The following is a 27,297-nucleotide window of genomic DNA, read 5'->3' on the forward strand; positions in this document are numbered from 1 at the left end:
TCGCACAGATGCCGGGTTGCAGAGTAAGACCTGGCGTCTGCTGCTTGACCGAGATTCCATCGAGGAGCTATCCAAAGGGCGTTCAGCCCGTTACAATTAGTTATAGTTATCTATCTACTTAGTACTATAGCTTCTAATACTAATTCTTACACCTATGTCTTAATTATAACGTTAAAGTTACCTCCTATTAGCAAGTTAATGTTATAGATCTTAAAGCTAACTAGTGTTAATCCTTGTATAGTTAATTGTATCTATAGTAGAGCTATCGCTACTAGCTTTAAGCCAAACGTTCTCCCTCTTAAGATCCTTCCACAGCACGTTTAAGATGCCCCTCGCTCTAGCAGGCCTACTAAGCAGACAGAAGAGGTGAAGGAGCAGATATTTCAACAAGTACGACGCGATAGATATAGACGATAGAAGAGCTGCGCTAACCTTACTAGTGCGCTTAGTCTCTAAGGAGTCGAAATCTCTGCCTCTACTGTCTAGAGGGTATTAAGAGAAGCGGGATACAAGAAGACTAAGCTAATAAAGAAGCCTAGGTTAACACAAGAGATAAGGAGTGCTTGTCTTAGATAGGCGATCGACTACAAGGACTAGACGTTAGAGGACTGGAAGAATGTCATCTAGACAGACGAGACGTCTGTGGTGATTAACCACCGACGTGGGGGCTATAGGATCTAGAGAAAAGCAGACAAGAGAGTAGTTAAGAGCTATATCTATAAGAGGTGGAAGGGATACTCTAAGTTCATGTTCTAGGGCTGCTTCTTATATAACAAGAAAGGTCCATGCCATATCTACTAGCTAGAGACGAAGGCAGAGAAAGAGGATGCTGCTTAGAAGATTGAGCAGCTAAACGCTAAGCTTGAACCTCTATAGAGAGAGGAGTGGGGGCTGTCAAAGTCTATAAGGAGGACAGGGCTGCGCAACAAGCCTAGCAGAAAACCTTAATAGAGATAGACAGAGAATACAGGCAAGCTAGTGCGTAAGCCTGGAGGTGGTATAGACTAGTGGAGATATCAGAACTATATTCTAATACTAAAGCTAATTCCTTTCGCTAAAGAGTGCCTCCAAGATAGACCTTAGACTGTCGTGATGGAAGATAAGGCACCTGCCCACGCCCACCACTATTAGAGTGTGATCTATAGTCTGCACGACGTCAAGAGACTACTCTAGTGTGGCAACTCGCTAGACTGTAACTATATTAAGCCGTGCTAGTTCTATATAAAGAGAAAGACTACGAAGAAAGGAGCTCTATAGTCAAAGGCTAAGGCAGTTAGAGTCTAGCAGAATTACTAGAGAGACCTTTCTTAACTTAAGATCTAAGCTTAGATTAAGCGGATTCTTATTTATATTTAAAAGATAATTAAGCTACAACGTAGTAATAAGTATATAGAGGGAAGAGACAAGCCTCGACTAAGGCGGCCGTACTTCGGCTGAATTATTCTTGGCAAACAGAACTTTTGAAAGGCACCTCCGTAGTTCTACAGAGATGAGGTTATAAACTAGGTTTTTTTTAGTGCGATCGAGAATTGCAGGAAGATATTCAAATACCGAGGCAAAGCAGATCGAGTTAGTGCTGTCTTACTGTTGTCATACTTTCCATACCTAATGCTGACATACTTATTTGTCGGTGAGGGACCACCTTGTCCTTCCGAACTCTTTCGGGCCGCGTAGCCCTCTAAAGAGCAGAAAAGCCCCTCCAATCGCTAGTATGGCGCACCCACGATTCGCTTCATGAATACTAAGACTATATCCTCTACTCTGTTCTCGCGTGACATGTACTGTAATCAACTTGCCTACAACTTCTCACATTGTCTAATCCCCTTCAGACTATGAATTTTTATGTAAGCCTATATTAATCCACCAAACTATAATGGTGACAGTACGGAGGTGCCTTTCAAAAGTTCTATTTGCTAAGAATAATTTAGCCGAAGTACGGCCGCCTTAGTCAAGGCTTGTCTCTTCCCTCTATATACTTATTACTACGTTGTAGCTTAATTATCTTTTAAATATAAATAAGAATCCGCTTAATCTAAGCTTATATCTTAAGTTAAGAAAGGTCTCTCTAGTAATTCTGCTAGACTCTAACTGCCTTAGCCTTTGACTATAGAGCTCCTTTCTTTGTAGTCTCTCTCTTTATATAGAACTAGCATAGCTTAATATAGTTATAGTCTAGCGAGTTGCCACACTAGAGTAGTCTCTCGACGTCGTGCAGACTATAGATCACACTCTAATAGTGGTGGGCGTGGGCAGGTGCCTTATCTTCCATCACAATAGTCTAAGGTCTATCTTGGAGGCACTCTTTAGCGAAAGGAATTAGCTTTAGTATTAGAATATAGTTCTGATATCTCCACTAGTCTATACCACCTCTAGGCTTACGCACTAGCTTGCCTGTATTCTCTGTCTATCTCCATTGAGGTTTTCTGCCAGGCTTGTTGCGCAGCCCTGTGTAACGGGTCGAGTCCTATTAGACTGCGCACGCAACTACAACGCGCCCACCGCGCCAAAAAGGCTGGCACAAGATATCAGAGCTGCTGATATCGTTGCGTAGTTGATACATAAGATAGCCACCGCTATCTGTACTGTAGCGGGCTACCTAGCCCGTTACACCCTGTCCTCCTTATAGACTCTAACAGCTCCCACTCCTCTCTCTGTAGAGGTTCAAGCTTAGCGTTTAGCTGCTCAATCTTCTAAGCAGCATCCTCTTTCTCTGCCTTCGTCTCTAGCTAGTAGATATGGCATAGACCTTTCTTGTTATACGAGAAGCAGCCCTGGAACATGAACTTAGAGTATCCCTTCCACCTCTTATAGATATAGCTCTTAACTACTCTCTTGTCTACTTTTCTCTAGATCCTATAGCCCCCACGTCGGTGGTTAATCACCACAGACGTCTCGTCTGTCTAGATGACATTCTTCTAGTCCTCTAACGTCTAGTCCTTGTAGTCGATCGCCTATCTAAGACAAGCACTCCTTATCTCTTGTGTTAACCTAGGCTTCTTTATTAGCTTGGTCTTCTTGTATCCCGCTTCTCTTAATACCCTCTAGACAGTAGAGGCAGAGATTTCGACTCCTTAGAGACTAAGCGCACTAGTAAGGTTAGCGCAGCTCTTCTCTCGTCTATATCTATCGCGTCGTACTTATTAAAATATCTACTCCTTTACCTCTTTTGTCTACTTAGTAGACCTACTAGAGCGAGGGGCATCTTAAACGTGCTATAGAAGGATCTTAAGAGGGAGAACGTTTGGCTTAAAGCTAGCAGCAATAGCTCTACTATAGATACGATTAACTGTACGAGGATTAACACTAGTTAGCTCTAAGATCTGTAACGTTAACTTGCTAATAGGAGGTAACTTTAACGTTATAATTAAAACATAAGTGTAAGAATTAGTATTAGGAGCTATAGTACTAAGTAGATAGATAACTATAACTAATTAATAGCTTAGCTTAAAGGTGGGAGTTGCGCCAAGAAGAATTGCGCTAAAGGGCTGAGATTAGCGTCAGATAGAACTTTTGAAAGGCACCTCCGTACTAAAGCATTATTCCTTACAGATTGAATTTCTACAGCCTGGGGTTTAAGCGTATCGTCTATCATGAGCAGTTGGTCTGAAGAACCTAGGATACCTTGCAACAAACACAAGAATACGAGGAGTCAAGCTGTGAAATACACAGGCTAACGCCAGGATCTGAGGCAAAATAGGTGCGTTACGGGTACACTTCGGAGCCGAAGAAGCAGCGGATAGGCAAAATACGAGACCAAACTGCGCGCAATTCTATATTGCCTCGGAATCTGGTACGGTACTATCGACGCTTTTTACAGTTCTACTCTGAGGCCGGTATTAAACATTCTAGTATGTTAAAAGAATATCAAGAGACTGCTAGGAGAGAGAGAGATGCTTGCAGGTGTAGTAATACTCTATCCACGACGAATACAACATACCCTAATATCCACCTATAAGACTGCGACCTTGCCACATTGCTCGAGCTACGCTGTCACAAAGTTGGTAATCACATGACCTGATTTATGTGGCTGACCTATAGCGTCCTGTTACGATCCTCGTAACGTCTCAGTATAATTGGTGGTGAAACTGTCTTTGTCTGAGAGACGGTTTTTGTCGCTACACCGGGAGAAACGTATGTGGATGGGCAGCGATCATCATTTCTTGGTATCTGTATTTAGGTACAAGCCGCATTATTATCACAGGAAAGTTGTGTTAAGTAAATGAATTGGGAAATCAAGTCGATTTGGTTCTCTCTGGTTGGATGAATTGAGTCCTTACTTGCTTACTTACTTACAGTACTGTATTTATCGATAAGTGAGTACAGTAAGCCCAGGGTTGGCTGGTGTGACAAAAGGTGAGAAATCCAAAGTTTAAAGTTTCAAGACGCGGATTTCGCAAGCCTGACACTTGCAATGAAAAGAGTTCATGGTTTGATTGATTATATTTTGTCAAGAGTAGAGGAGGGGGAAAAAAAGGCACGTCCGCGTCCGCGTCCGCGTCCACCTTGCAGTTCCACATCCAAGCCAACGCTACTTCTACAGTAGGCGTTGCGTCATCTCCACAGATACCTCTTAGATGACGGGAAAAGGGCGTGGGGTCCCGGTCCCGGTCCCGCAGCTGCATAGACATGCATAGTGATGCGTACCGAACCGCGGAAGCGAGACAGATCGGGAAAAAAAAGTAAGTAAGTAGTACAAGTGACATCACAGGCAATCCCGTTACTTACACATCTGTTGATCCAAGAAGTCGTCCCTTTTGCTACGACTACAATACCCTCTTACAATGACATACATGAATCGGTCTAGCATACTCTAGAAAACAATGCGCAGCACAATCGCACCCAGATTTGATTTGGTAGATGCAAAGATGGATACTTAGAAGTAAAAGTAGAATACACACAACGTACATGGATAAGTCCATATTCTACCCGTGCCTCCACTACCATCACAAAGTTGGACGACACCACCACGAACAAAGCAAAGATCCATCGCTCCAGCAACTCAACATTGTGAAAGAATAGTTAGATGTAGTGGTAGATAGAGTAGAGTAGAGGAGGATTTTTTTTTCAAATATACTATTGCGTTATGAACTGCGCTGCATCAGCACGTCGAAATAACTACTTACTTACCTCTTTGAAAATAATAATAATAGAAAGAAACGAATCCAAGACTTGGATGTATTCCAACAAGCACGTTCAAGTTAATCAAAGCACACATTCCACCACGCACGCACGCACTACTTACCCCCACAAAACTATAACATTCGCATCACCATCATCACCACCATAATCATCATCAGAAAAATGTTGAAAGAAAAAGTAGAACAATTCATCCCGCGTTTCATATACGCTTTACACACAAAGATAGCGCTAAAGTAATCCACCCACCACCACTATCCCATCCCATCCCCACAACCAAGTTAATTTTCCCACCACCACTGCCACCACCACCAGTCTGTTTATACCACCACGTAGCCACCCCTCTCCCATCCATCCATCCATCCACGCACATACATATGTATACACGCACGCGAGACACACGCCATACATACACACGCCATACCATACATACACGATTCCGCAAAAAAAAAGAGGAAAAAAAAAGAATCCAAGGTATACAAATTTGCCTCCGTCCCCTCCGTCCCCTTGCCATTCTCCAAGGTGCCCATACGTCAAAGAACCCATGACATTAAGATATATGTAGAGAAGAAAGAAAGAAAGAAAAAAGAAGAAAAAAAGAAAAAAGAACAAGAAGGCAGATATTGATTTCCTCCTCCCCCCCCCCCCATGTAGACAAGAGGGAGGGAGGGAAAAGAAAAACAAAACTCGAAAAAGAGTATTTGAGGAGTTTTTTTTGAGCAATGCTTTCCAATGCTAACCGTTGTCAGAGAGAGAAAGAGAGAGAGAGAGAGAGAGGTGGAGAGGACCACACCCAAATAATCACCTAATATTTCCCCCCCTTCACCCCAATTTCCACACATACTCCTTTCCTCCCATAATGAGTAGTAGTAGTAGTACGCACATAAGACAGTCAGACAGACAGACAGGCATACACACACGTACACATACAGACTCGTGTTATTCTTGTTTGCTTGCTTGTTTGCTTGCTGTTGTTCTTGTTCTTGTTGCTGTTTTATATTATAAGATCGGGGGCGAGCTGAATTCCCTCTTCAATACACTGGCCATCAAGTCCACACAGCCATCGGACAACTAGTTCGTCGACTGTCGCGGCAGATGCAGGAAAAGCGTGCACTTTTCAATTTCGACGTCTTCTTTCTTTGCTGCTGCGGCGCCGTTTTCTGTGGGCTGCTGGTCTTTGCGCTCCTTTTCTGCAATAATCTCGACTTCGATGCGATTCACGCCACCGAGCAGTTTTGCCTCGAACAATGGTTCGCCCTTTTTCTTGCCACCTTCATAGCCGGGTCCTGGGCTCGCGCCATTGATGCCTGCGGTGACGGGAACGCGGTTCGCCTCGAGAGTCTTATTGCCGTTGACAGTTACGAATAGGCGGTACATCCGGTTAGTGAGCGCGATGGGGATCTTGGGTATGATTTGGATGTAAGAATTGATGGGTGCAACGACCATGGTAGCGCTGTATGTCGTCTTTTGCTTGTTAGCAAGAATGGTAACCGACCATGGCTTTGATGCGGTGAGCGCAGGATGCGTGTTGAGTGTGATTTTGGGTATTAGTGCTTCTTCATGACCTGTATAATCATCAGCAAGACGCTCAGGTGTTGGAACAAGCGGCACTTACTCTTTAGCGGAGCCTTTCTGAAACAATCAACACGTGCAACAGGAGGCGCCTGATAGCTTTGCGGTTGTTGCTGTGGCATGTAGCCGCCATTCTGCAGGCCAAGACCGTTTGGATGTGGACTACCGCTGGCCGTGCGCGACATGTTCTGGGGTGGTGCCATGTTGGGATGTGGTGTTTGTGCTGGAACACTAAGCCGTGCGTTATCGGGCGCGGTGCTTGCAGGCCTTATCGCGCTCAACGCCGGAGACTGTACATCTTGTTTGACACCATTGACTGTAGGAGATCCTGCATTTCTGCCTTGAGTAGCGGGCAATGGAGGGACCACCGAAGCGCTGCCCTTGGATCCAACAAATGGATTAGACGATGGACCCGGCGTCCCTGCTTCGCCCGATGGGGCCCGTGATGATCGATTGCCCATGCTGTTGAGTACATGTCGTTGCTGTCGCAAGAGAGCGTCATTATCGACAATGACACCCGGAGTCGCAGAATCACGGGCACTTGGAGTATTGGGTTCTGAGCCTGGACTTGGTTTCAATTTCAACTTCAATTGCTGCTTCGGGGCTGATGCCGCCGTGGACATGTTGAGTTTGAGCTTCGGTTGTGTCGGCTCAGGGACCTTTGCTTTGGCTTCTTCGAGTTTCTTGTAGAAGGTTTCCTGCGCAGGTCAGTATCGAACTGTGACTAAAGACGAGTATGCATACCTCGAGCTCCAAAGAGAGGTTGTAGATATCGCTTCCGTCTTCATTGTAGATGCGAGCGTTCTTCCAGATCAAACTGAATGCACTCTCAAAAGCATCCCAGCTTTTGAAAAGAGTATGGCCGGTAGGGGCTTCGCGCCCAATGACTCCGCGAACTTTCTTCTGTATAGCAGATAGCGACATGGGATCCTTGATTAGTTGATAGTAGTCTTTCAAGCTCCGTGATGGGAGGTTTTGGAAGGGAACGAATATCTGTAGGCCTTGGCTGGGGTGGGTTAGCATTGGCGCAATGCAGCTGAACCATGTCGCTTACTCCTCATACTCGAGAATCTCTCGTACAATCTGTTCCTGTGCCTGCTGGAATGTCTTGCCCGTGTAGTCATCACCATCATCTTCATCGGGCGCTACAGACGCCGACTGTCGCAGTTTTGACGGCGCTGGCGTGGCCGATGCTGCAATGGCAGCCGCTCGTCGAGGGCGCTCGGTAATGTCCTGGGTGGTGGGTGTCTGGGGAATTTTGGGTGTTGACGTAACGCGGGGCGAGGGTTTTGACGGGGTCGAGTTGTCTTCGCCGGGGATTGGTGTCGCGACTGCGACGTAGTTGCCATCTCGATACGCTGGGTTATTCTTGACCATCCAGTTCGAGGCCGTCTTGCGTAGACGCTCGGCATCCTCGTATATGACCGACTTCTTGTCGTTGTAGGCCTTTGCATTGTTGACCAGTCGCTTGCAATCGCTCTCGACTTGAGCAAGGCTGGAGTATTCCCCATCGTTCAGTTTTTTCTGAGAAGCATGCTGTCAGCGACTCCTATTCTAGTACGGCAATGCAAAGTATGTGGTGGTATCGAAGCCGGATGTGCTGGCTGGGAGGAGACAGCAAACGCACCTCAATGGTATCTATGGCGATGGGCAGCTTCGTGTACTCGTAGTAGTCGGGTACTTCGTCCTGGACACTACCGTCAGCGAGGCGTATGGTGGTGGTGGAAGCGTGCTCGAGCATACCTTGTCCGGAAGCGTGAGGAAGTGAACAGCGATGGGCCGTCCGCTGGATGCTGTCAGTGAAAACGGGCGGGGCTTTGTCTGGCTGGACGCACGTCTTGTCTTTGGCCTGCTTCAGGCTTTCGAGGAACTTCAAGCCCGCTGTGGTGGTCGACTCTACCGTCTCCGAGGTCGCATTGGTGTCGGCCTGCACGCAAGCGCTTCGCTGTCAGCATTGTTCCCGTCGCGATATTCCCCCGTGCTCCCTCGATGGGCCCCCCGATGCATCGTCGGCGCGTGTGTGGTGTTGGGGGGAGCGAGGAGGGGCCGACGGCGGTGGTGGCCTGCTCGTCGAGCCCCCCAGGTGTGTCGCGCGCTCTTGTCCTAGGAGCCCATCCCGCATCGCGGCCAAGACGCCTCGTTGCATCTCCAGAGCACGCCGCGACGATGCATCAACCATCCACCCATGGACTGCACGTACCGTCCCTTTTTGTCGCTTCGCAGGGCGATTGTCGTGCTCGGCCGCAGCGGCGCTCGCGGCTTTGCGCTTGGCCGCGCTCTCCATTTCCACCACTTTTGTAATCGCGTAGTCGATCCGAGCAAATTCCAGAGAGTCTCGAGGCGAAGAAGGATCGTGGCGGCGGTGCAGTGAATTGCGCGTTCGGTCGTCAACCCGGTGGACGCGCCGCAGTGTTCAATCTAGGGTTCTCCCGACTTCGCCAAGACGACGCGCACGAGCCAAGTTGCATCACAGGACAGGCACAAGGTCGCGGTTCACCCCATCATGGACATCACCACGCCAGCCGCACACGCACCGGCAAGAAACTAGACCGCAAACACTGAGGTGACCATTCGAGAGGCTACTAGGTAGTGCTTCCTGGCTGCTGGCCCCCAGGGGGTATACATGGAACAATGAGACCCTCCGCTAATACTGCAGCAAACCCAACATGTTGTACCAACGGCTCACAAACAAGGACAAACTTGTCCAGCAACGCCATGTGCTTACTTCTTCGCCGATTCTGCTAATGTTGCGTTCTTCTCAAATTCTGCTCGCGCTTCCTGCTCCTTCATCTCTCGGACCTTTGCAAGTACAACCTCTCGGAAAATGGCGCCCTTGGCGATTCTGCTCAGGCGTCCGGGTCCCTTGCCTGTGCCCGTCGTCTCTTTTGTTGCGAGGCCCTTTTCGTCCGTGTTGCCGGCAATGGCTTCGCTGGCAGCCTCGCGCGCGTTGGCAGGCATGTCGGCTCCTCCAGGCACCTCTTCCTCCTCGTCTTCCTGCATCTTGAGCGCCTCGATACGGTTGGCAAGCTTGACCAGTTCGATGCCGCGCCTGAGACGGGCCTTTGCGGCATATGCCTTGATCTCTGGCACCAAGTTGTGGTCGGTGGCAGTTTTTCCGCTGAGCCACACGTGCTTGAGGGCAGCCTGCATGGTGTTAGTTGGCCATGGATGCATGTCCAGGTGCTGCTTACCTCGCTCGTCGGTCGCTTGGCTGGGTCGGGCTCCAGCAGCTTTTTGATAAACTCCTTGGCTTCAGGGCTCACTTCCTTCCAGTAGCGCTCGTGGAAAATGACGCGGCCATTCTTGCACTCCTCGATCAGATCCGCAAGGTTCTCTGACCGGAACGGCGAGTATCCGCAAAGCAGTGTGTATGTGATGACTCCCATGGACCACATGTCGACGGGCTTTCCGTGGCCCTTCTTGAGCATGACTTCAGGAGCAGCATATCCAAAAGAGCCGGCCATGGTGGTCAGCACCTCGCTCTTCGAGTCGAGCATCTTGGCGATACCGAAATCAGCCAGTACAAGCGACGAGTCGGCTTCGCGTGTGAGGTAGAGAAGGTTCTCTGGCTTGAGATCTGTGTCGTGTGAGCGTTGCCGTGCAAACAGCTGCTAAAGCGCGGCATACCTCGGTGCACCACGTTGTTCTGGTGCAGGTAGTTGACGGCATCGAGCACCTGGCGGATCGTCTCGGCAGCGTCCTTTTCCGTGAACTTTCCCTTTTCGCAAATGCGGTCAAAGAGCTCTCCACCCGTCGCCAGCTGCGTCACAATGTAGTACTTGTCCTGGATAACGTGAGCTTGACGACTCTTTTTCTCAGGGCCAGCCGTCTGCGTACCCGTGACTCGAACCAGTCGTGGAACTTGACAATGTGTGGGTGTTTCATGCGCTGCAGCATCTCGAGCTCGTCGTAGACCATCTGCTCGTTGCCGCGGACATTCTTCTTCAAGATGATCTTGACAGCGACCTTGCCCTCGGGACAGTCGGCCTCCCTGACGATACCATATGTCCCGGCACCCAGCGTCTTTCCGAAGCGGTATCGAGACCTGCCATTGACACGTTCAGTACTGGTTTCAGCGCGCGGGGGGAATCAGGAGACACGCACTTGCGGTCGTAGCTGTCGGGCTGGCCGTGCAGCTTGTTGAGCATGTTTGTCACTGGGCCAGCAGTCAGTCGGGCAATTCGCAGGGCCGTGTCGGGCAGGGAGCACTACTCATGGTGGGCGAGCCGGGGGTGCAGTTATACGACTGCGGCGGGCGTAGGTGTTCAGGCGGCTGGGGGTGAGACTCTCTCGGGGGTGCCTATCAGGCGCGCCTTCAGCTGATGGTGGGGGGGAGGCTGGTAGCGGGTGAGGGGTAAGAATTTGCTGGTAGGTAGGTAGCAGGGCGGGGGGGTAAAGAAGAGAGCGGGCAGCAAAGGGGAGCGAAAGGGGCGGGAAAGGAGGCTCAGGCTCAATGGGGTCAGCGGCGAGCGAGGGAGTCTGTCTTTGAACGAGCTGGCTGGAGTAGCAGCTGGGCGGGCGGCAGTGGGGCAGGCGCAATGGGAAGGGTCGTGTCAGCCTCGCGGCTTGTGGCTGGAGCTTGAGGCGCAGCGCAGCGCTGCTAGTCATGTTGTCGCCGGCTGCCCTTTCGCCCGGCTGCTCGCTGGCCCCGTTGCTGCACCTGCACCTGCACCTGCACCTGCAGCCCGTCAATCGCAATAGCGTTATGCCCGTCAGCCGTTGTCCTTCTTTGGCGCCCCTCTGCCTCTGTTCCCCGTCTCGCTCCCGCTCGCTTGCGCCCTGCTGGCGTCACACACCCTCGCCCCATGGCGGCTCCTGTCATCTCCCTCTACCTAGCTCCTGGAGCAGGGGCCGTAGCCAGCCTGCCCGGCCGCCCCGTCTCGATCAGTCTTGTCGCGGTCCAGACGCCAGTGCATGGTAATAGCAATGGTCAGACCCGAGAAATACCGCGTCGAGGGGGGAGGAACTACGCAGTGTATCAAACGGCCCAGCTGCCAAGATGGAAGGGCCTTGTCGTTGTGGTAAGAGCGGGAACAGGGCTGCCAGGGCTGGCACGACAGGTTTGCATGTGCCGTTACTACATACGTCATGCCTCGAGCGCCTCGATACATAAATTCTGCCATCTTGACCAACCTTGGACGACAACAACGGCCGCACTCAGCCCACCGCTGGACCATTCTCTCTGCACTACGACTACATTCGTCACACCACCTTGCCCTAAATACCCTGCGACCATGGCCGTTGGCTTCCTCACCATCTTTGCTGCCCTGGTGGCCCTGGCCACAGCCTACCTCTACTTTTTCGGCATCCCGCCCGAGTTGAAGCGCAAGTTGGAGCGGCAGGCGCTCAAAACAATGGGCGAAAACAAGATGTCATACATGACAAAGGGTAAGTGATGCCATGGTCAAACACGCCGCAGCCCGTCCCCTGCCAGGCTGGTGTGGCGTACATGTACTGACACCCTCTAGACACAATCGACAAGATCCCCGCCTCGGACCAGGAGGACGTCAAGAACGTCAAAAAGGGCATCAGCAACCTTGCTGGCGGCGCCACGCAAAACCCACTTGGCGAGCAAGCTGGTGAAGCCGCGGACACCCTCACCAGTCCCTTTACTGGCCGCTAATGCTCTTTGTTTGTGCAGTTCGCGCAGCAACCCAAGTGTGGGATTCGGCGGCGAACTTGACCAAGAGTGTGTCAGATCGGCTTGACTGGGACACGGTGCAGAGCTATCCCAAAGCTGCGCTCGAGCGTGTTTCGACAATGGCGGGCAAAGCCAAGGGCACACCTCAGCATGATGTCCAGCAGGATACGAAGTAATGGCGCAACGAATTTCGGCGGTATGCGGTGGTAGCGTTTGGCTGTGTACGCATGTGTTTCTTCCAAGGTGTCTCTTTTTTCATCCACACGACTACGACCCACTTCCACGATATTGACGAACCCCCTTTCAACGACCCTTGGTATCTTATGAACCTCAAAACAATCAATTAATACCTCTCTCTCTCTTACCTAACCCTGTTCTGTTCTGTTCCGTTCACCACACTCGCACCCCACCACTGCACACCATGCACGCGACGCCTTCCCACCCCAAGACAATGCCCCAGAACACGACTTGAAACCTCGTCTTGCGCGTCTTATGCTGGAAATAATGCATGCCCGCCAGCGCGCCCGGCCAGCCTCCCACAAGAGCCAATGTCTGCAATGTCGTCTCTTTGACCCGCCACTCCAGATTCCGCGCTTGCATCTTGTCATACCCGTACATGAGGAACGTGACACCGCTGATTGCACACCCATACACAAGCGTGTAGACAGATAGGCGTGATATAAAGTATAGACGCACGAGCGCTATGATAGGTAGAACGAGCGATGCGACGCCAGATAGCGTAGTAAAAGTCCATGGTCGGTAGCGGTGGGGTCGTGCTCGCGGCGGTGGTGGTGGTGGTGGTGGTGGTGATGCTGCTGCAGCCATTTCCCCCTCTCCACAAGAACAAGTCGGTGCTAGGCGTTGACGAGAAGTTAAAACTCAAGCGTAAATCCCGTCGTAAGTGGAAGTGCGCTAGAAAGACAAAAAAAAGCCTTATCTTGGGTAGACACAAAGTGCGAAGAAAAAACGTGGTAAGGCGCACGATGCTACATACTTACTCTTGCTTCTGGCCGTTTTGTCGATCTCCCGCCTTCGCTCAGCTTCTGCGTTGGCGTTGGTGCTGGCAGCTACGGCGCTTGCGCATATGAGGTATAGCCCGTTCAATGAGCATATCCACATACAACACCTACCTTACCATCATCATTTGCAAACTTGTATCCACGACTCACTGGACATCGCAACAGCAACTGCAATTCCCACCGTAAATACCCAGCGCCGAACCAACAAAGACCTACATTCACACGCAGCCCTGACTCTTATCCATACACACAAATCATACTGTACTTACCAGCCACGACGATGACGACGCTGTTTAATTTCCCGTATACTATTCTAATCGCTTCCCCCCCCCCTTCCAATACCCACCCACACACACCCTCTCACACACATGCACATGCAAAAGAGCACAGCCACATTCCATGCCCATGCCCCTGCTGCAGAAAAAAAAACATGCCACAATATCCGTATTCACACATCACACACATGTAGTAGTCGCCCTGCCCTATCCATTTAAAAAAAAACAGCGCTTCCGCAAATTTCCGATCACCGGACCGAAAAGAGAAGAAACGAAAACAAGGGATTCGAAGGGGGGGAGCGCAGACAGGGCTTTTGTTGCTGCACATAAGTCCCACAGACAAGTATGGGGGGAGGACAGCACGCAGAGAGCAAAGTCGAGGAGGAGGGGAAAAAAAAGTGGTTGAAACTTGTTTGCATTTGGGACCAGGACAAAGCTACTGTAATAGAATGTAAAGAAAAAAGAACTTGGACACGTGCACTCGGAGTCACATTCTTAACACGGGAGAGAGAAGCAGAGAGAGAGAGAGAGAGAGAGAGAGTAGTCAAGGTATTCAACAAGTTACATTACACGACAACTCGAGAAGAGGCTCAGACAAGTTAAGCAACCACACAGTTCCACACACACACAGCTCCACACACACACTGAGCTCTAATCTAAGATGACTTTAATGAGAGATGGATAGATACAAGGGGACAAAAGAGACGTTGATCGCGTATTGAGCGCAGTAGGAAATATATATATATATATCTCCCCTCCCCCTCCCGAAAACGTGATTATTAAATCCTTTAATGTGAAGTTATTCCCTTGTCCTGGCTACGTACAGTAACACATGAATCTTGTTGTTGTTGATGTTGTTGTTGTTTTTTCCCTCCTTTTTTGGCCCCCCCCCCTTTGACTTGGCGCGAGTGCGTGCATGCGTGCGTGCTAAGTGAATGGGAAGAGGCAAACTTAGTACGAGGCGAGAGCGTCAGTGCAGCCAAAGTGCTGCTCCACACCGTGGGGACCAGCAGGCTTCCACGAGTCGTCGTTGAAAGAGTAGACAGCGCAGTGGTCACCAACCTTGTCCATGATGCTGTGGATGGCAGTCTTCTGCTGGTTGACGCCGGGGACGGCCTGGCCGTTGGGCGAGCCCTGGGATGGCCAACCAATCTCGAGAATGTACGAACCGTTGTTTGAGGGACCAGGGCACACCTCGGCGGCGAGCTTGAGCTGCGTGACGGCAAAGTCTCCGGCCATGTCGGCGGTGATGGAATCCGTAAAGTAGGGCTGGACGTTGCAGGCAGTCACGTCAATGTGGTCGCAGAGGGCGGCACCCTTCTCCTGCCAGGTACCGACGGGCTCAGAGGTGGTGATGGCAATGGTCCTGGGGAAACCGGCGGCGTAGAGCTCCTGGCGGACGTGGTCGATGTACGACGCAAGCTGCTGGGGCTGGCAGTTACCGTTGAACATGCACTCGTTACCAACAACGACCATGGCGACAGAGTCCTTGGGCGCCTTGTTCTTGATTTCCTGGAGCTGCTGGTCGGCGTGCTCAGAGAAGCAGCCCTTGCCGTTGGCCTCGAGGAAGATACCGTAGATGATCTTGATTCCGTACTTCTGGCACTCGGGCACAACCCACTCGAAGACATTGCATTCAGTGCTGTAGGCACGGATCGTGGTGAAGCCAAGGTCGTGGATCTTCTTGATGTCGGCTACAATCTCCTCACGGGACTTGCACAGGCCAGACTGAGCGTAAGGGGTGTAGGTGATGGCCCACTTGTTTCCGTTGGTCGTGATGTGGCCGCTGCCGCCGTAGCCTCCAGTGGGATAGGGAGTGTTGCCAGTAGGGGAGGAAGCGGGCATGCTCTGAACGGCAACGGGGGTGGTAGGCTTGGGGACCTCGTCGGTGCAGGTGGTAGACTCAGTGCTGTGCTCAGGGACAGTAGGCTTGCTCTGCTGGGGACCGTTAGGGTAGGTGGGAGTGCTCATCGCCGCAGGGGTAGAGCCAGTGGGGTATCCAGGCTGAGGACCAGTGGGGTGGCCAGGAGTCGGGCTAGTGGTCTCCTCGGTGCAAGTGGTGGAGGTGCTCTGTTCAGGGACGGTCGGCTTGCTCTGCTGGGGGTATCCAGGGTGAGTCTGTTGAGGAACACCGGGAGTTGGGCTGGTAGTCTCCTCAGTGCAGGTGGTGGAGGTGCTCTCCTGGGGACCATGGGGCGAGGGACCGGTGGGGTATCCGGGCTTAGTCTGCTGAGGGACACCGGGAGTAGGGCTAGTGGTCTCCTCGGTGCAGGTGGTGGAGGTGCTTTCCTGGGGGTATCCGGGGTGGCTCTCTTGGGGACCGTTGGGAGTAGGGCCAGTGGGGTATCCAGGCTGAGGACCAGTGGGGTGGCCAGGAGTCGGGCTAGTGGTCTCCTCGGTGCAAGTGGTGGAGGTGCTCTGTTCAGGGACGGTCGGCTTGCTCTGCTGGGGGTATCCAGGGTGAGTCTGTTGAGGAACACCGGGAGTTGGGCTGGTAGTCTCCTCAGTGCAGGTGGTGGAGGTGCTCTCCTGGGGGTGACCAGGGTGGCTCTCCTGAGGACCATGGGGCGAGGGACCGGTAGGGTATCCCGGGTGGGTTTGCTGAGGAACGCCCGGAGTAGGGCTAGTGGTCTCCTCAGTGCAAGTCGTAGATGTGCTCTCCTGGGGGACAGTGGGCTTGCTCTGCTGGGGGACAGGGCCAGTGGGATATCCCGGGTGGGTCTGCTGAGGGACACCAGGAGTAGGGCTAGTCGTCTCCTCGGTGCAAGTTGTCGACGTGCTCTCCTGGGGGACAGTGGGCTTGCTGTGCTGGGGGACAGGACCAGTGGGGTATCCCGGGTGGGTCTGCTGAGGGACACCAGGAGTAGGGCTAGTCGTCTCCTCAGTGCAGGTTGTCGACGTGCTCTGTCCAGGAACTGGCGGGTGTCCCGGCTGTCCAGGAGTGCTCATGGGAGCTGGCGGGTAGCCGGGGTGGCTCTCCTGAGGCACATTGGGATGAGGACCGGTGGGGTATCCGGGCTGAGTCTGCTGGGGAACACCGGGGGTAGGGCTGGTGGTCTCCTCAGTGCAGGTGGTCGAAGTGCTCTGCTCACGGACTGGCGGGTGTCCAGGTTGGCCGGGGGTGCTCATGGGAGCAGGTGGGTAGCCAGGGTGGCTCTCCTGAGGCCCATTGGGAGTAGGACCAGTGGGGTAAGGAGTCTCACCGGTGCATGTGCGGCAGTGCTCAGGAGTGGGAGGCTGGGACTTGGGGCCCGAAGGTGGGTAGCCTGGCTGGCTCTGCTGAGGACCGTTTGGTGGAGGACCAGTCGGGTAGCCGGGCTGGGGACCAGTGGGGTAAGGAGTCTCACCGGTGCATGTGCTGCAGTGCTCAGGAGTAGGAGGCTGAGACTTGGGGCCCGAAGGTGGGTAGCCTGGCTGGCTCTGCTGAGGCACATTGGGATGAGGACCGGTGGGGTATCCGGGCTGAGTCTGCTGAGGCACACCCGGAGTAGGGCTGGAGGTCTCCTCAGTGCAGGAGGTGCTCTGTCCAGGAACTGGCGGGTGTCCCGGCTGTCCAGGAGTGCTCATCGGGGGAGCCGGAGGGTAGCCTGGCTGGCTCTGCTGAGGACCGTTGGGTGGAGGACCAGTCGGGTAGCCAGGCTGGGGACCAGTGGGGTAAGGAGTCTCACCGGTGCAAGTGCTGCAGTGCTCAGGAGTGGGAGGCTGGGACTTGGGGCCCGAAGGTGGGTAGCCTGGCTGGCTCTGCTGAGGACCGTTTGGTGGAGGACCAGTCGGGTAGCCGGGCTGGGGACCAGTGGGGTAAGGAGTCTTACCGGTGCAAGTGCTGCAGTGCTCAGGAGTAGGAGGCTGAGACTTGGGGCCCGAAGGCGGGTAACCTGGCTGGCTCTGCTGAGGACCGTTTGGTGGAGGACCAGTCGGGTAGCCGGGCTGGGGACCAGTGGGGTAAGGAGTCTCGCTGGTGCAAGTACTGCAGTGTTTAGGAGCGGGAGGCTGGGAATTGGGGCCCGAAGGCGGGTAGCCTGGCTGGCTCTGTTGAGGCACGTTGGGAGCAGGACCCGTGGGGCTTGGAACATCCTCAGTGCAAGAGGTAGACTCGGGGGTTGGTGCTATTCAACGTCAGTGGTGCACTTGATTCTAACACAATAGGTTGTACTTACGCTGGCTCACGTACACGGTGGTGTAGACGGTGCAGACATCACCCTGGGGCTGAGGAGGAGCCGCCTCATAACCACCACGACGCAAGTGGAAGCCTCCGTGGCCCTTGTGCTGAGACGCGAAGACGGATCCCACCAGGGCGGCGGTGACGAAGGAGTACTTCATCGTGAAAAATTAAATATTCCCAAGTCTGGTTTTCTCCGTGGGCAACGAGTGTATGTGTGTGTGTAAAGTTTTTTATACGTCCGCTGAGAGAGTGAAGCGGATACGATTAAGATAATAAGGAGCGATAGAGTTAAGTAACGAGTGACGGGGCACAATAGGCCTAATAAAAAAAAGAAACTTGTCAACGAGGCAATGCGTAACGAAAAGCCTTGCGTGACAAGAAAAAAAAGAAGAAGTCGAAGCAGTGCCGGACAAGACAGCGGTTTTGAGTGGTGAGCCATGGGCCTGTGAGCTCGGTAGGCAGTGGCCCGGCATGGCTCGAAGCCGTTAGCTAGGGGTCCTTTGAAATTAGGCCTGGGCATGGCTGTACCAGAACGGCATGGGATCCTCTTTTTCCGGCTGTATTGAGCTGGCGAGCTGCCCCGAGCGGAAATGACATCTGGGGTACAGAGGTCGTGTTGGGTGGAGATCAGGAATGGCGTCTGCCAGACTCGCATGTGGTTAGGCCCGTCCTGTCACCCTGAAGACGAACAACCACGACAAGTGCGTCACTGCAGCCAGCAACGACTTGCGCAAGCAACACCCCCCCCCCCATGGAGGCAACGAGCTTCAATCGCCATCTTCGCACGCCGTCATCCGCGCCCTGGTCGGGTGTGGCTGCCGACCCATTGGCCGCATGAGAGGGCGACTGGCATCCCTGAAAAGGCGGCCCAGCATCTGGCTCTCAGCAGATCGAACGCACAGCACTGACACCGCGGCTGCCGGGCTATTACACATAGTATTCACGCGGTATTCACGCGGTATTCACGCATGGGCAAGCTCTTGTGCACCTCGCCAGGCAGAACCATGGCCACAGCGCACGCGTATGCAGGTACACAACCGTCCGGGACAGGGGGGCTTGCCTTGTCGCCCGTCTGCTCAATTGACCGAGCGTCGTATCCAAGGCACGACCACGACTTTGTCCAGCGGAGGGTGGTGTGTGCCCCCCTTTTCCCCTTCGCACGACTCGGGACTTGGCCAGAAATAAACCCACTATTACCGCTATCGACGATAGACATCACAATGCACTCCGCTGTCCCTCTCCGCTCAGGGATATCTCCCGCTCTGGAACCTTATAAGACTCGCTCGGGCAAATGCAGTGGCCATGACGGGGCCATGAAGCAAATCAAATCAGCACTTGTCGCCACGCATGTGAGGCGATCCGCTGCGATCCAGGCTCACGTCGCCTGGAAGATCGATGGACTCGGTGCTGCTCTCAAGGCTATTGCTCTGCGGATCCACAGGGCCAGTCTTCTCTGCCGCCGGCCATGCAAACAGGGGCAAGAAAAATGTGCTTGCATCACACAATTACGAGTACGAGCATTTCCTGTGCAAAACACTAGGGGGGACCGTTGTCCGATAACGTGAGACGGAGGCAGCTAGGAGACGTGCGAGTTGCCTTATGGCGTATGTACATCGCTCGTGATTACGCTTACTCGGAGGGTGTTCAGCACGAGCTATTATTAACGCCGGAGAATCCACATGCACAGCGGCACCCCCCCTGCTGACATGCGCTGCACTAATCTGCCGATCGTCCCTATTCGAGTGCTTCCTAGTACCTCATGCGATGCTACGGAGCCATTGAAGCCCTTTTTTGGCAACGTCCAATTTGCGCCCCGCCCTCACCTCACCTCACTGCCCTGGCTGCTGCTTGCCCTGGCCGTGGGAATAGTGTGCCTTGAGCCTATCCGCAAACTCCCTGGATCCAGAGCCGCTGAAATGGCCCTCCTTCCCCTTGGCCGTCTTGACCGCCGCCCTGGCTGAGCGCGGGAACATCTCCTCCTCATAATCCACGAGTCCCTCGTCGAGGCTCTTCTCGCCATTGCACACCTTGACTATCTCTTGCGCCAACACCAAGGCATCCTCCATGGCCACATTGACTCCCTCGCCGGCAAACGGCGTGAAGACGTGCGCTGCGTCTCCGATCAGCGTCACGCCCTGGCGATGCGGCCAGCGAAAACCGACCGGGAGCTCGTAAAAGGAGCGCCGCTCCAGGCCATCGGCGCAGGACAGGACCAGGCGCCGGAGGCCCTCGTGGACGTGGGAGAAGTAGCGCTCGACATATTGCTTTCGCGCCGTGTGGGCATCCGTCCAGTCAATGCCGCAAGTCTCCAAAAAGTCCTCGGGTACGCGCAACGAGGCATACGTTCTCAGGCTCCCGTCTCCCTGCCGTTGACTCTGCACCGCACACCCCTCTCCAAACGCCATCAGACTGCCCTCTCCCGCATACTGCAACAGCCACGCATCACCCCTGACATTGGCACATGTCCCCCACACAGACGAGATGCCAGAGTACTCTGGCACCTGATCCGACAGCGCCTTGCGAACCTTTGACCACGCCCCGTCGCCCCCAACCACAACGTCACACGCCAGTTCCTGCGTGCCATCGGCAAAGTGCACGTCGTATTTGTTTCCGTGTTGGGCCGACGGCACCACTTCCGTAACTTTCTTGCCAAACCGCACTGAGCCCGCGTCGAGATTGTCAAACATGAGCGTCGCGAGCGCCAACCGATCAATCTCAGGCCGAGCATCGAAGGCGGCCTCGCCCCCTTTGCTCGCCTGCTTATCAGCCCCGTTTTCGTCCCACAGGATCTCGCCGCTCATGTCGACTATCTTCATGACATCGCATTCGGGCCGTGCATGCTTTTTAAACTCGCCCCATAGCCCGGCGGCCTTGAGTGCGCGTTGGCCAGACTGCGGGTGCAGATCTAGAGATCCGCCCTGCGTGCGCAGCTCCGGCGATGCCTCGAAGAGAGTGAATGCGACGCCGTGTTTTTGGAGGACGCACCCGAGGGCCAGGGACGCAGGACCCGCGCCTATAATGCTGATTTTAAGCTTATGCTGTGCTGTGGCGGAGGGCATGGCCGATAATACACGTGTTGCTCTAATTTTTTTGCTTTATTCTTCTGTTTGTGCGCAGCAGTCCCGTGCGAGCAAGGTAGGTTGTTAATTATAACAGTACGAGGCTGACAAACTTGGTGCCCGATGAATGAGGGATTGCTGTTCTGTTACGTGAGCAAAGTTGTTGCACGCACAGCTCACACACCACTGGTCTTTAAATGCTTACCCCCTTCTCTTTACCTTCCTTACCATCACGTCTCAAGATGGTTGCCTAACACACCCAAATCACGTTTTGCTGTGTCGTAGCCTTACTAGTGCATGTGGTCGCGGAGCGCCTTCGGCCTTTCGCACGCTAGAATTGCGCGAGGACGCGAGCACATACCACAAAAACAACACTTCTCCATCTCTTACGCTGACTGTCTCGGTCTCCGGTCGCGAAGTTCTAAAGTCCGACCATAGCACAATGGCTGAGTGACGCATTCTGGTGATATGACTGGCTGCCTCAGTCCAAGGCATGCCTACTAATTAGCCTTGAACACCTTGTTTGCGCATATTTTGTGCTTAGTCTAGGCCATGTATGTGCTGTTGATAGAAGATATTTTGTAACGTGGTTCATAAGCGAGTCGGCCACCCAAGCGAGTCGGCCACTTTGTACCGGCGCGTCGACGTTAACACTATAACGCGTAATGTCTCAACCACACAATCATTTGTTAATCTATTCTAAATCTAATCTTTAACTTGCTCTTTTTAACGTCCAATCGCAACGTGTTTAAAGCTAAAGACGTGCTGCTTCTATCTATAACGTGCCTCAAACTACTCTCTAAGACCAACGCGCTAGAAAGCGCTTTCGACGCGACTGCGAACCGAATTCAAAGCGCCTAAATAAGCTAGAAGAGGAGGCTATTGTTAGGCGTATTCTTGAAGAGTCTACGCGAGGATTTGCCCCTATAAAGGCTGAGGTTCGAGCAATGGCCAATAAACTGTTAGAGGAGCGTGGTGGCAACCCTGTTGGCAAGAACTGGGTTGACAACTTTGTTAAGCGGACTCCTGAGCTCCGTACGCGCTGGAGCCGTCCCTATGATCACCAGCGAGCCGCCTGCGAGGATCCAGTGGCTATCCAGCGCTGGTTTGACTTAGTCCAGGCGACAAAGCAGAAGTGGGGTATTGTGGACGATGATATCTACAACTTTGACGAAACTAGCTTTATGATAGGCAAGATTTTATCACAGTTAGTTATCACAGGCTTAGAAGGATATAGGAAAAAGAAACAAGTACAGCTAGGCAACCGTGAGTGGGTTACTGTGATCCAAGGCGTGGGCGCGTCGGGTCGCCGAATACCACCCTTTGTTGTCTTTGCGGGCAAGGTGCTTATCAACGTCTAGTTTGAGGATTTGCCTGCCAACTGGGTTCTTGAAGTCAGTCCTAATGGGTGGACGAATAATTAGCTTGGTCTTGCCTGGTTAGAGCACTTTGATACCCATACAAAGAGGCATACTGTAGGTGGGTATCGACTGCTTATTATTGACGGCCATGAGAGCCACTGCTCCATCAATTTTCAAGATCTTTGCAAGGAGAAGAATATTGTGCTTCTCTGCATGCCTGCGCACTCGTCTCACCTGTTGCAGCCCCTTGACGTCGCCTGCTTCTCGCCGTTAAAGCGTAAGTATGGCGACGCTGTTTCAGGCTTGGCACGCAACCGCACCCACTATATTAGCAAGAAAACCTTCCTACCAGCCTTTAAGGCTGCTTTTGAGCAGTCTATCACGAAGGAGAATATCCAAGCTAGCTTCAGAGGCACTGGACTAGTCCCACACGACCCACAGGCTGTGCTATCTAAGCTTGATGTGGTGGTGCAGACGCCAGTACAATCACCGCGACAGGCAGCCGCCTGGGAGGCGCAGACACCACGCAACGCGCGCGAGGTTGAGGCTCAAAGTACTCTTATTCGACAGAGAGTAAGAAACCGCCCTAGGTCTTCTGCAAATTCTCTTGACGAGAAGGTTGTGCAGCTAAGTAAAGGGGCTTAGCAAATAGCACATGAGATGACGCTTATGAGGGAGGAAGTAGCTGCTCTTCGAGAGGCTCTAGACACAGCAAATAAGCGTAAGAGCTGCAAGCGGCGATACGTACGCACAGAAGAGACTCTTACTGTAGGCGAAGTACAAGAAGTATTAGCTGAACAGGCGGGTAGCAGTCGTGGTGATGGTGAGAGTGCGTCGAAGAGGGTGCGAGGAGAGCGGCGGTGCGGGCGTTGCAAGCAGACTGGACACAACGCTCGTACCTGCGCAGTTGAGATAGATAGTGCAAGTGATAGTAGCGATTCTGACAATTAATTTAGTATATTGCAATAGTTTATTGACTGTGATAAAAGACTGTGATAACGTGTTGAAGTTGACGCGACGGTACAAAGTGGCCGACTCGCTTATGAACCACGTTAGTGTGAAAAGTTCTTTTTTTTTCAATTTCTATAAACGGTCGCGTGATTAGTATAGGTATTCCAAACACAGGAGGTCGAAATATATGGTAGAGTTGATCGTTGTGAATTATTCGTGTTCAAAAAAAATGAAAAAAATGAAAAAATGAAATTGAGATGAACGGAAACCCATCGACGCGCGACATGGGAACCCTTTCAGACGATGTTGCTTAGTGCGCTGTTAGTAGGTCACGTGACGGCAGCCTTGCATGTTGAGCTTGACGTTGTGCAAGGATGGCTTGTTACCCTTCGTGTTGTATTGCCAAAAAAAATTGTTTGTTTATTTGACAGTGCTTGGTGTTTACATTAGTCCATGTGGCAGTACCAGGAAGAATGCAGGGACCTACCAATGACATTTCCCAACTGTCTTATCCGATCAGTAATGCATTTTTAAGGTCATGGATATCGTCAACTCGCTATCGCCACTTCATTCTCAGATCGAGGCCTGTGAGAGCCGCAAGGCTGCCAACAATTCTGAAAATTACGTCGTCGTGTTGGGTCGTGCTCTCCGGGGAACCACAAATTCCCTGGAAATTCCCAACAAGTCCCGATATCCTTGCGAAGCCACCCATCACGTCATTGGACCGAAGCAACAAACGCGTCAAGTCAAACCCAAGACTCGGCCACGGATTCCTAGACCAGGCCTTTTGGGGCCCAGAGCGATGCTATGGACAGCGTTTCCAATCCTGACCTTTACAGCGTCGAATGAAGCTTCTGGGGATTTAATATACCTACTCGCCTCAATCGCTTGAACCAGAGTCGTCCACTCAGCCTCGGGCTCAGTCAGGTTCCAAGCTATGCTGACGTGGAAATGTTGCGAGCAATCCTTGGGCCCAATTTCATTTCCGTCCACCCTTCTTCTCTTGGGACCATCCTTGTGGTCGACGTCCATCGGGCCGTCTCCTGCGCCGCCGGTATACAGACCTGGATGGCCAGTGTTTTGGGCAGCTTGGTTACAAGCACGCAGGAGCGTGTTTAATTCATCGTTCTCTGGGCGCTTTATGCTCAGGACCAAGAACCATCGGTTGTGTTCAAAGTTGGGCACCCATTTCAGGCCCTGGAATTCGCAAGTAAATGCGGACACTGCGCACCGCCGCAGGGAAGCTCTCAGGGCGTCGAGAAAGGCATCCCTGTCATGGGTCTTGATTTGCAGTGTCCGCGATAGAGATACATGCAGAGGCAGCAACGCACCTAGATCTGACTGGAGCGAGGGGATGATGTCTGGCATGGGCAGCTTCTTGACACGCCGGGCATTCCCAGCCTCGAGCAAATCGCGCACGTGCTGGATGAGGCTGTGCAGAGCATTGGACTCGGCCTGTGTTGGCACCCCTCTGGTGCGTCAGTCTGTCGTCCATCAGGTACGCGGGGCCGAGCGGATAGGCTAGCCTTACACTCTAAGTAGACATGGCTGGGCCAGTTACCCTGCACGTGAGGCACCGCCCGTCGACGGCCGCCGTGGAGGTCTGGATTGTCGCTAGTGCTGACGCGGGCATTTGCCGCGTAGAGGTCGTGGAATGCTGCGGGCAGTGGTGGCAGAGGCAGAGGCAGAGGCCGGGCCTGGGCAGCATCGTCGGCGGCATGGCTGTGTTTCCGCTTGGGAAGGGCAGGCTTGGCGAGGCCGTCGTTATCTCGAGCAGCAGCAGCGGCGGCGGCGGCGCCGTGATGGCTGTCATCGTCCGAGGCCGAATCTGGATAGGCCACCAGGGGCATGGCGGGCGGCGAGGGGCGGGTGTGGGAGAGGGATCATCGAGCTGTCGTCACAGTGGTGGAGAAGAGCAAAGGGCCCGGCCCCGCTTGCAGCCTAGCGCATCCGCATGACGTACGGGCAGCGATTGGGCCGCCCGCCCGTCCGCCCACGACTCAACCCAAGCCAAACCCGCCCAAACGAGCCCACGACAAGCACAAACGACGCAGGGCCGCGACTGAGCCGCCATGACATGTGTGTACGCGTCCACTGGCAGACGATGCCTGCCCACTTGGGCCTGTATCCCGCCGTCCTCGCCGTCACCTGCTCTTGCTTTTGGCCCTGCCTGTCTCTGCTCACACTCATATTGCACCTGACGCCCGCTTGCTTTTTGCTCCCCAACACTCTCAGCTGATTTCCCGCTGGCCCGTATAAAGCTCTCTCCCGCCGCTGAGCCTCGCCCCGCCAATTCCCCCCAGTCCATCGCCATGGTCACAATGGATGCCGCATGTCTCCCCGAGTATATGCGCATGGATGCAATGGCTGACTTTTGCAGGCACAACACGCCCTGATTGATCCGCTGATCGAGCCGGACCCAAGCGACGAGACTGGGCTCAACAGCCACTTCCGCTCGACGTTTGCGCCCGCAGAACCCCTCACGCCACCTGGATCCGCCGGACTCCCCAAGGACCACGCCTCTGTCAAGGTGCAAAGCACCGGCAGTTCAGCCGAGACCAACCCATTCCGGCGCTCGAGGGCTGCGTCCGACACCAAGGGCGCCTCGCCTTCAGTGTCGCAACATAGGCACACTTCGTCGCAGAGCAGGAGGTATGACTACCCATCCCCTCCCAGCTCGGCCAGCCCCAAACGTGCCCGGTTCCCCAACGACCACCGCGCCGAAGCCTTCGGACCCATGAACCAGGGCAAGCCACGGCGAGCCAGCAACCCGGCGCCCTCTTCGCTCAACAAGGCTGAACTCTCCCGAGGAGGCTCCCTCAAAGCACGCTACCCAGGCGACAAGTCTCACCGCCCACTCGACCAGCTGCGTCATGATGAGAAGGTTGCTCACCGTGCTCCACACCTTAGGAAAAAGAACTTCCAGGGCGCCGACGTCATCGACCGTCTCGATAAGACGAGCATTGGTCGCTACCACCACGAGGGTCCATACGATGCTGCCAGCATCGCCCGCAACAGGGACACGAGATACAGCCCCCTTGCGGCTGTCAAGGATTCCAACGAGGAGGCCTTGAGAGCCACGCCCCGTGAAAACATTATCGATTCCATTCAGAGGCACCGCCCTCTCGAAGGTGTTGCCAATATCCCACCCGGCATGGCCGATCGTTTCGGAAGGGTTCTCGATTACGAAGAGGGAGCCGACCTGCAGCGTGAGCCTGGTGGTGACTATCGTCGCTGGCCTGGAGTGGTATGTCTGCCTCGCATCTGTTTGAAAAACTGCACTTACTAACGCATCCTCAGCAATACCACCCTGACGACCTCAAGGGCAAGGGCGAACCGTCCTTCACAATTGAGAGAGCGCTCAAAGAGCACAAGCGCACCGGCGACTCGGGCACAGAAATGAAGACGCGCAGCCATCGTACCCGCAGCGCAGGCCACACCGATGCCCCTGACGCCATCACCTCCGACTCCAACCCGGCCGTCAACCGCAGTAACAGCACGGGCAAGAGCATGGGCAACGCTCTCAAGAAACGCTTCGGTAGCATCCGCCGCCGCAAGAACGATGTCGAGGCATAGAATCCCTCGCTTTTTCCCCGCGCAACCCGCTTCGATCCCGTTGTTCATAATCACGCACACGTTCCGTCTTGAATATGTTATCTGTCTTGCCTTGTCTTGATCTTGACTATGTTGAACGAACAAGAAGCGCAAAGTTGTAGACATGGATACATGGGTCCGTCTGGCTAGTCTGTTGGTCACGCACATCACTGGTGGTTCCCTCCACCCCTTTTTTCCCTTTTGTTTTTTCTTGCTCTTGTATTGTGTGCAAGTCCTTTCGGTACACAAAAAGGGTTTATTAGTCATGGTCTCAGAGCGTCACGCACAGTATGTATGATAGCGTTACGAAGTTTCCTTTTTTTCTTCTTTCCTCGTTTTCTTTTCTTTTTCCCTTCCCAGTCTGTTGAGCTAAGCCCGAGTTGCTAGTTTGCTTGCTTGTACGGTATCAAGAGCGAGCGCCTGGGACAAATGCTGTTGTTGTTGGGATATGACAAAGCCCCCCCCCCCCGTTTTAAGGAATTTAACGACCCAATCACATTCTTATTTCTAACGCTTTTTTTGGGCTT

The 27,297-nt window shown here is 53.2% G+C and overlaps 8 protein-coding genes across 8 annotated transcripts; 2 read left to right on the forward strand and 6 right to left on the reverse strand.

The window, feature by feature from the left end:
- Positions 1 to 6,207: 6,207 nt before the first annotated feature.
- Positions 6,208 to 8,992, reverse strand: SETTUDRAFT_105935 (uncharacterized protein; the record flags this gene model as incomplete). The annotated part of the gene is made up of 8 exons (XM_008025450.1): positions 6,208 to 6,701; positions 6,752 to 7,406; positions 7,453 to 7,714; positions 7,763 to 8,232; positions 8,270 to 8,395; positions 8,452 to 8,494; positions 8,544 to 8,635; positions 8,909 to 8,992. The coding sequence occupies 8 exons, from the start codon at positions 8,990 to 8,992 to the stop codon at positions 6,208 to 6,210; spliced, it is 2,226 nt and encodes a 741-aa protein (XP_008023641.1).
- Positions 8,993 to 9,256: 264 nt separating this feature from the next.
- On the reverse strand, positions 9,257 to 11,053 carry SETTUDRAFT_168230 (uncharacterized protein). The gene is made up of 6 exons (XM_008025451.1): positions 10,921 to 11,053; positions 10,813 to 10,864; positions 10,546 to 10,753; positions 10,336 to 10,492; positions 9,900 to 10,285; positions 9,257 to 9,852 (listed from the first exon to the last, which is right to left on the reverse strand). Exons 2-6 carry the CDS (start codon positions 10,854 to 10,856, stop codon positions 9,430 to 9,432), a joined length of 1,218 nt encoding a protein of 405 aa, XP_008023642.1. The 5' UTR covers positions 10,857 to 10,864; positions 10,921 to 11,053; the 3' UTR covers positions 9,257 to 9,429.
- An 889-nt stretch (positions 11,054 to 11,942) lies between these two features.
- On the forward strand, positions 11,943 to 12,525 carry SETTUDRAFT_27084 (uncharacterized protein; the record flags this gene model as incomplete). Its single annotated transcript, XM_008025116.1, has 3 exons — positions 11,943 to 12,096; positions 12,177 to 12,287; positions 12,350 to 12,525. 3 exons carry the CDS (start codon positions 11,943 to 11,945, stop codon positions 12,523 to 12,525), a joined length of 441 nt encoding a protein of 146 aa, XP_008023307.1.
- A 2,069-nt stretch (positions 12,526 to 14,594) lies between these two features.
- SETTUDRAFT_106428 (glycoside hydrolase family 17 protein) lies at positions 14,595 to 15,488 on the reverse strand (the record flags this gene model as incomplete). The annotated part of the gene is made up of 1 exon (XM_008025452.1): positions 14,595 to 15,488. The coding sequence occupies one exon, from the start codon at positions 15,486 to 15,488 to the stop codon at positions 14,595 to 14,597; it is 894 nt and encodes a 297-aa protein (XP_008023643.1).
- A 1,199-nt stretch (positions 15,489 to 16,687) lies between these two features.
- On the reverse strand, positions 16,688 to 18,098 carry SETTUDRAFT_46578 (uncharacterized protein; the record flags this gene model as incomplete). Its single annotated transcript, XM_008025176.1, has 4 exons — positions 17,801 to 18,098; positions 17,519 to 17,749; positions 17,320 to 17,374; positions 16,688 to 16,854 (listed from the first exon to the last, which is right to left on the reverse strand). Coding segments are annotated over exons 1-4 (615 nt in total), but the record flags the coding sequence as incomplete, so codon positions are not given.
- Positions 18,099 to 19,537: 1,439 nt separating this feature from the next.
- On the reverse strand, positions 19,538 to 21,035 carry SETTUDRAFT_168232 (uncharacterized protein). The gene has a single exon (XM_008025453.1). The coding sequence runs from the start codon at positions 20,862 to 20,864 to the stop codon at positions 19,635 to 19,637; it is 1,230 nt and encodes a 409-aa protein (XP_008023644.1). The 5' UTR covers positions 20,865 to 21,035; the 3' UTR covers positions 19,538 to 19,634.
- A 2,882-nt stretch (positions 21,036 to 23,917) lies between these two features.
- Positions 23,918 to 25,026, reverse strand: SETTUDRAFT_106135 (uncharacterized protein; the record flags this gene model as incomplete). The annotated part of the gene is made up of 2 exons (XM_008025454.1): positions 23,918 to 24,645; positions 24,708 to 25,026. The coding sequence occupies 2 exons, from the start codon at positions 25,024 to 25,026 to the stop codon at positions 23,918 to 23,920; spliced, it is 1,047 nt and encodes a 348-aa protein (XP_008023645.1).
- Positions 25,027 to 25,473: 447 nt separating this feature from the next.
- On the forward strand, positions 25,474 to 27,231 carry SETTUDRAFT_168242 (uncharacterized protein). The gene is made up of 3 exons (XM_008025455.1): positions 25,474 to 25,506; positions 25,557 to 26,423; positions 26,477 to 27,231. The coding sequence occupies exons 1-3, from the start codon at positions 25,498 to 25,500 to the stop codon at positions 26,750 to 26,752; spliced, it is 1,152 nt and encodes a 383-aa protein (XP_008023646.1). The 5' UTR covers positions 25,474 to 25,497; the 3' UTR covers positions 26,753 to 27,231.
- The last annotated feature ends 66 nt before the right edge of the window (positions 27,232 to 27,297 follow it).

The sequence above is a fragment of the Exserohilum turcica genome (genome assembly GCF_000359705.1).
Source record: "Exserohilum turcica Et28A unplaced genomic scaffold SETTUscaffold_14, whole genome shotgun sequence".
Lineage (NCBI taxonomy): Eukaryota > Fungi > Ascomycota > Dothideomycetes > Pleosporales > Pleosporaceae > Exserohilum > Exserohilum turcicum.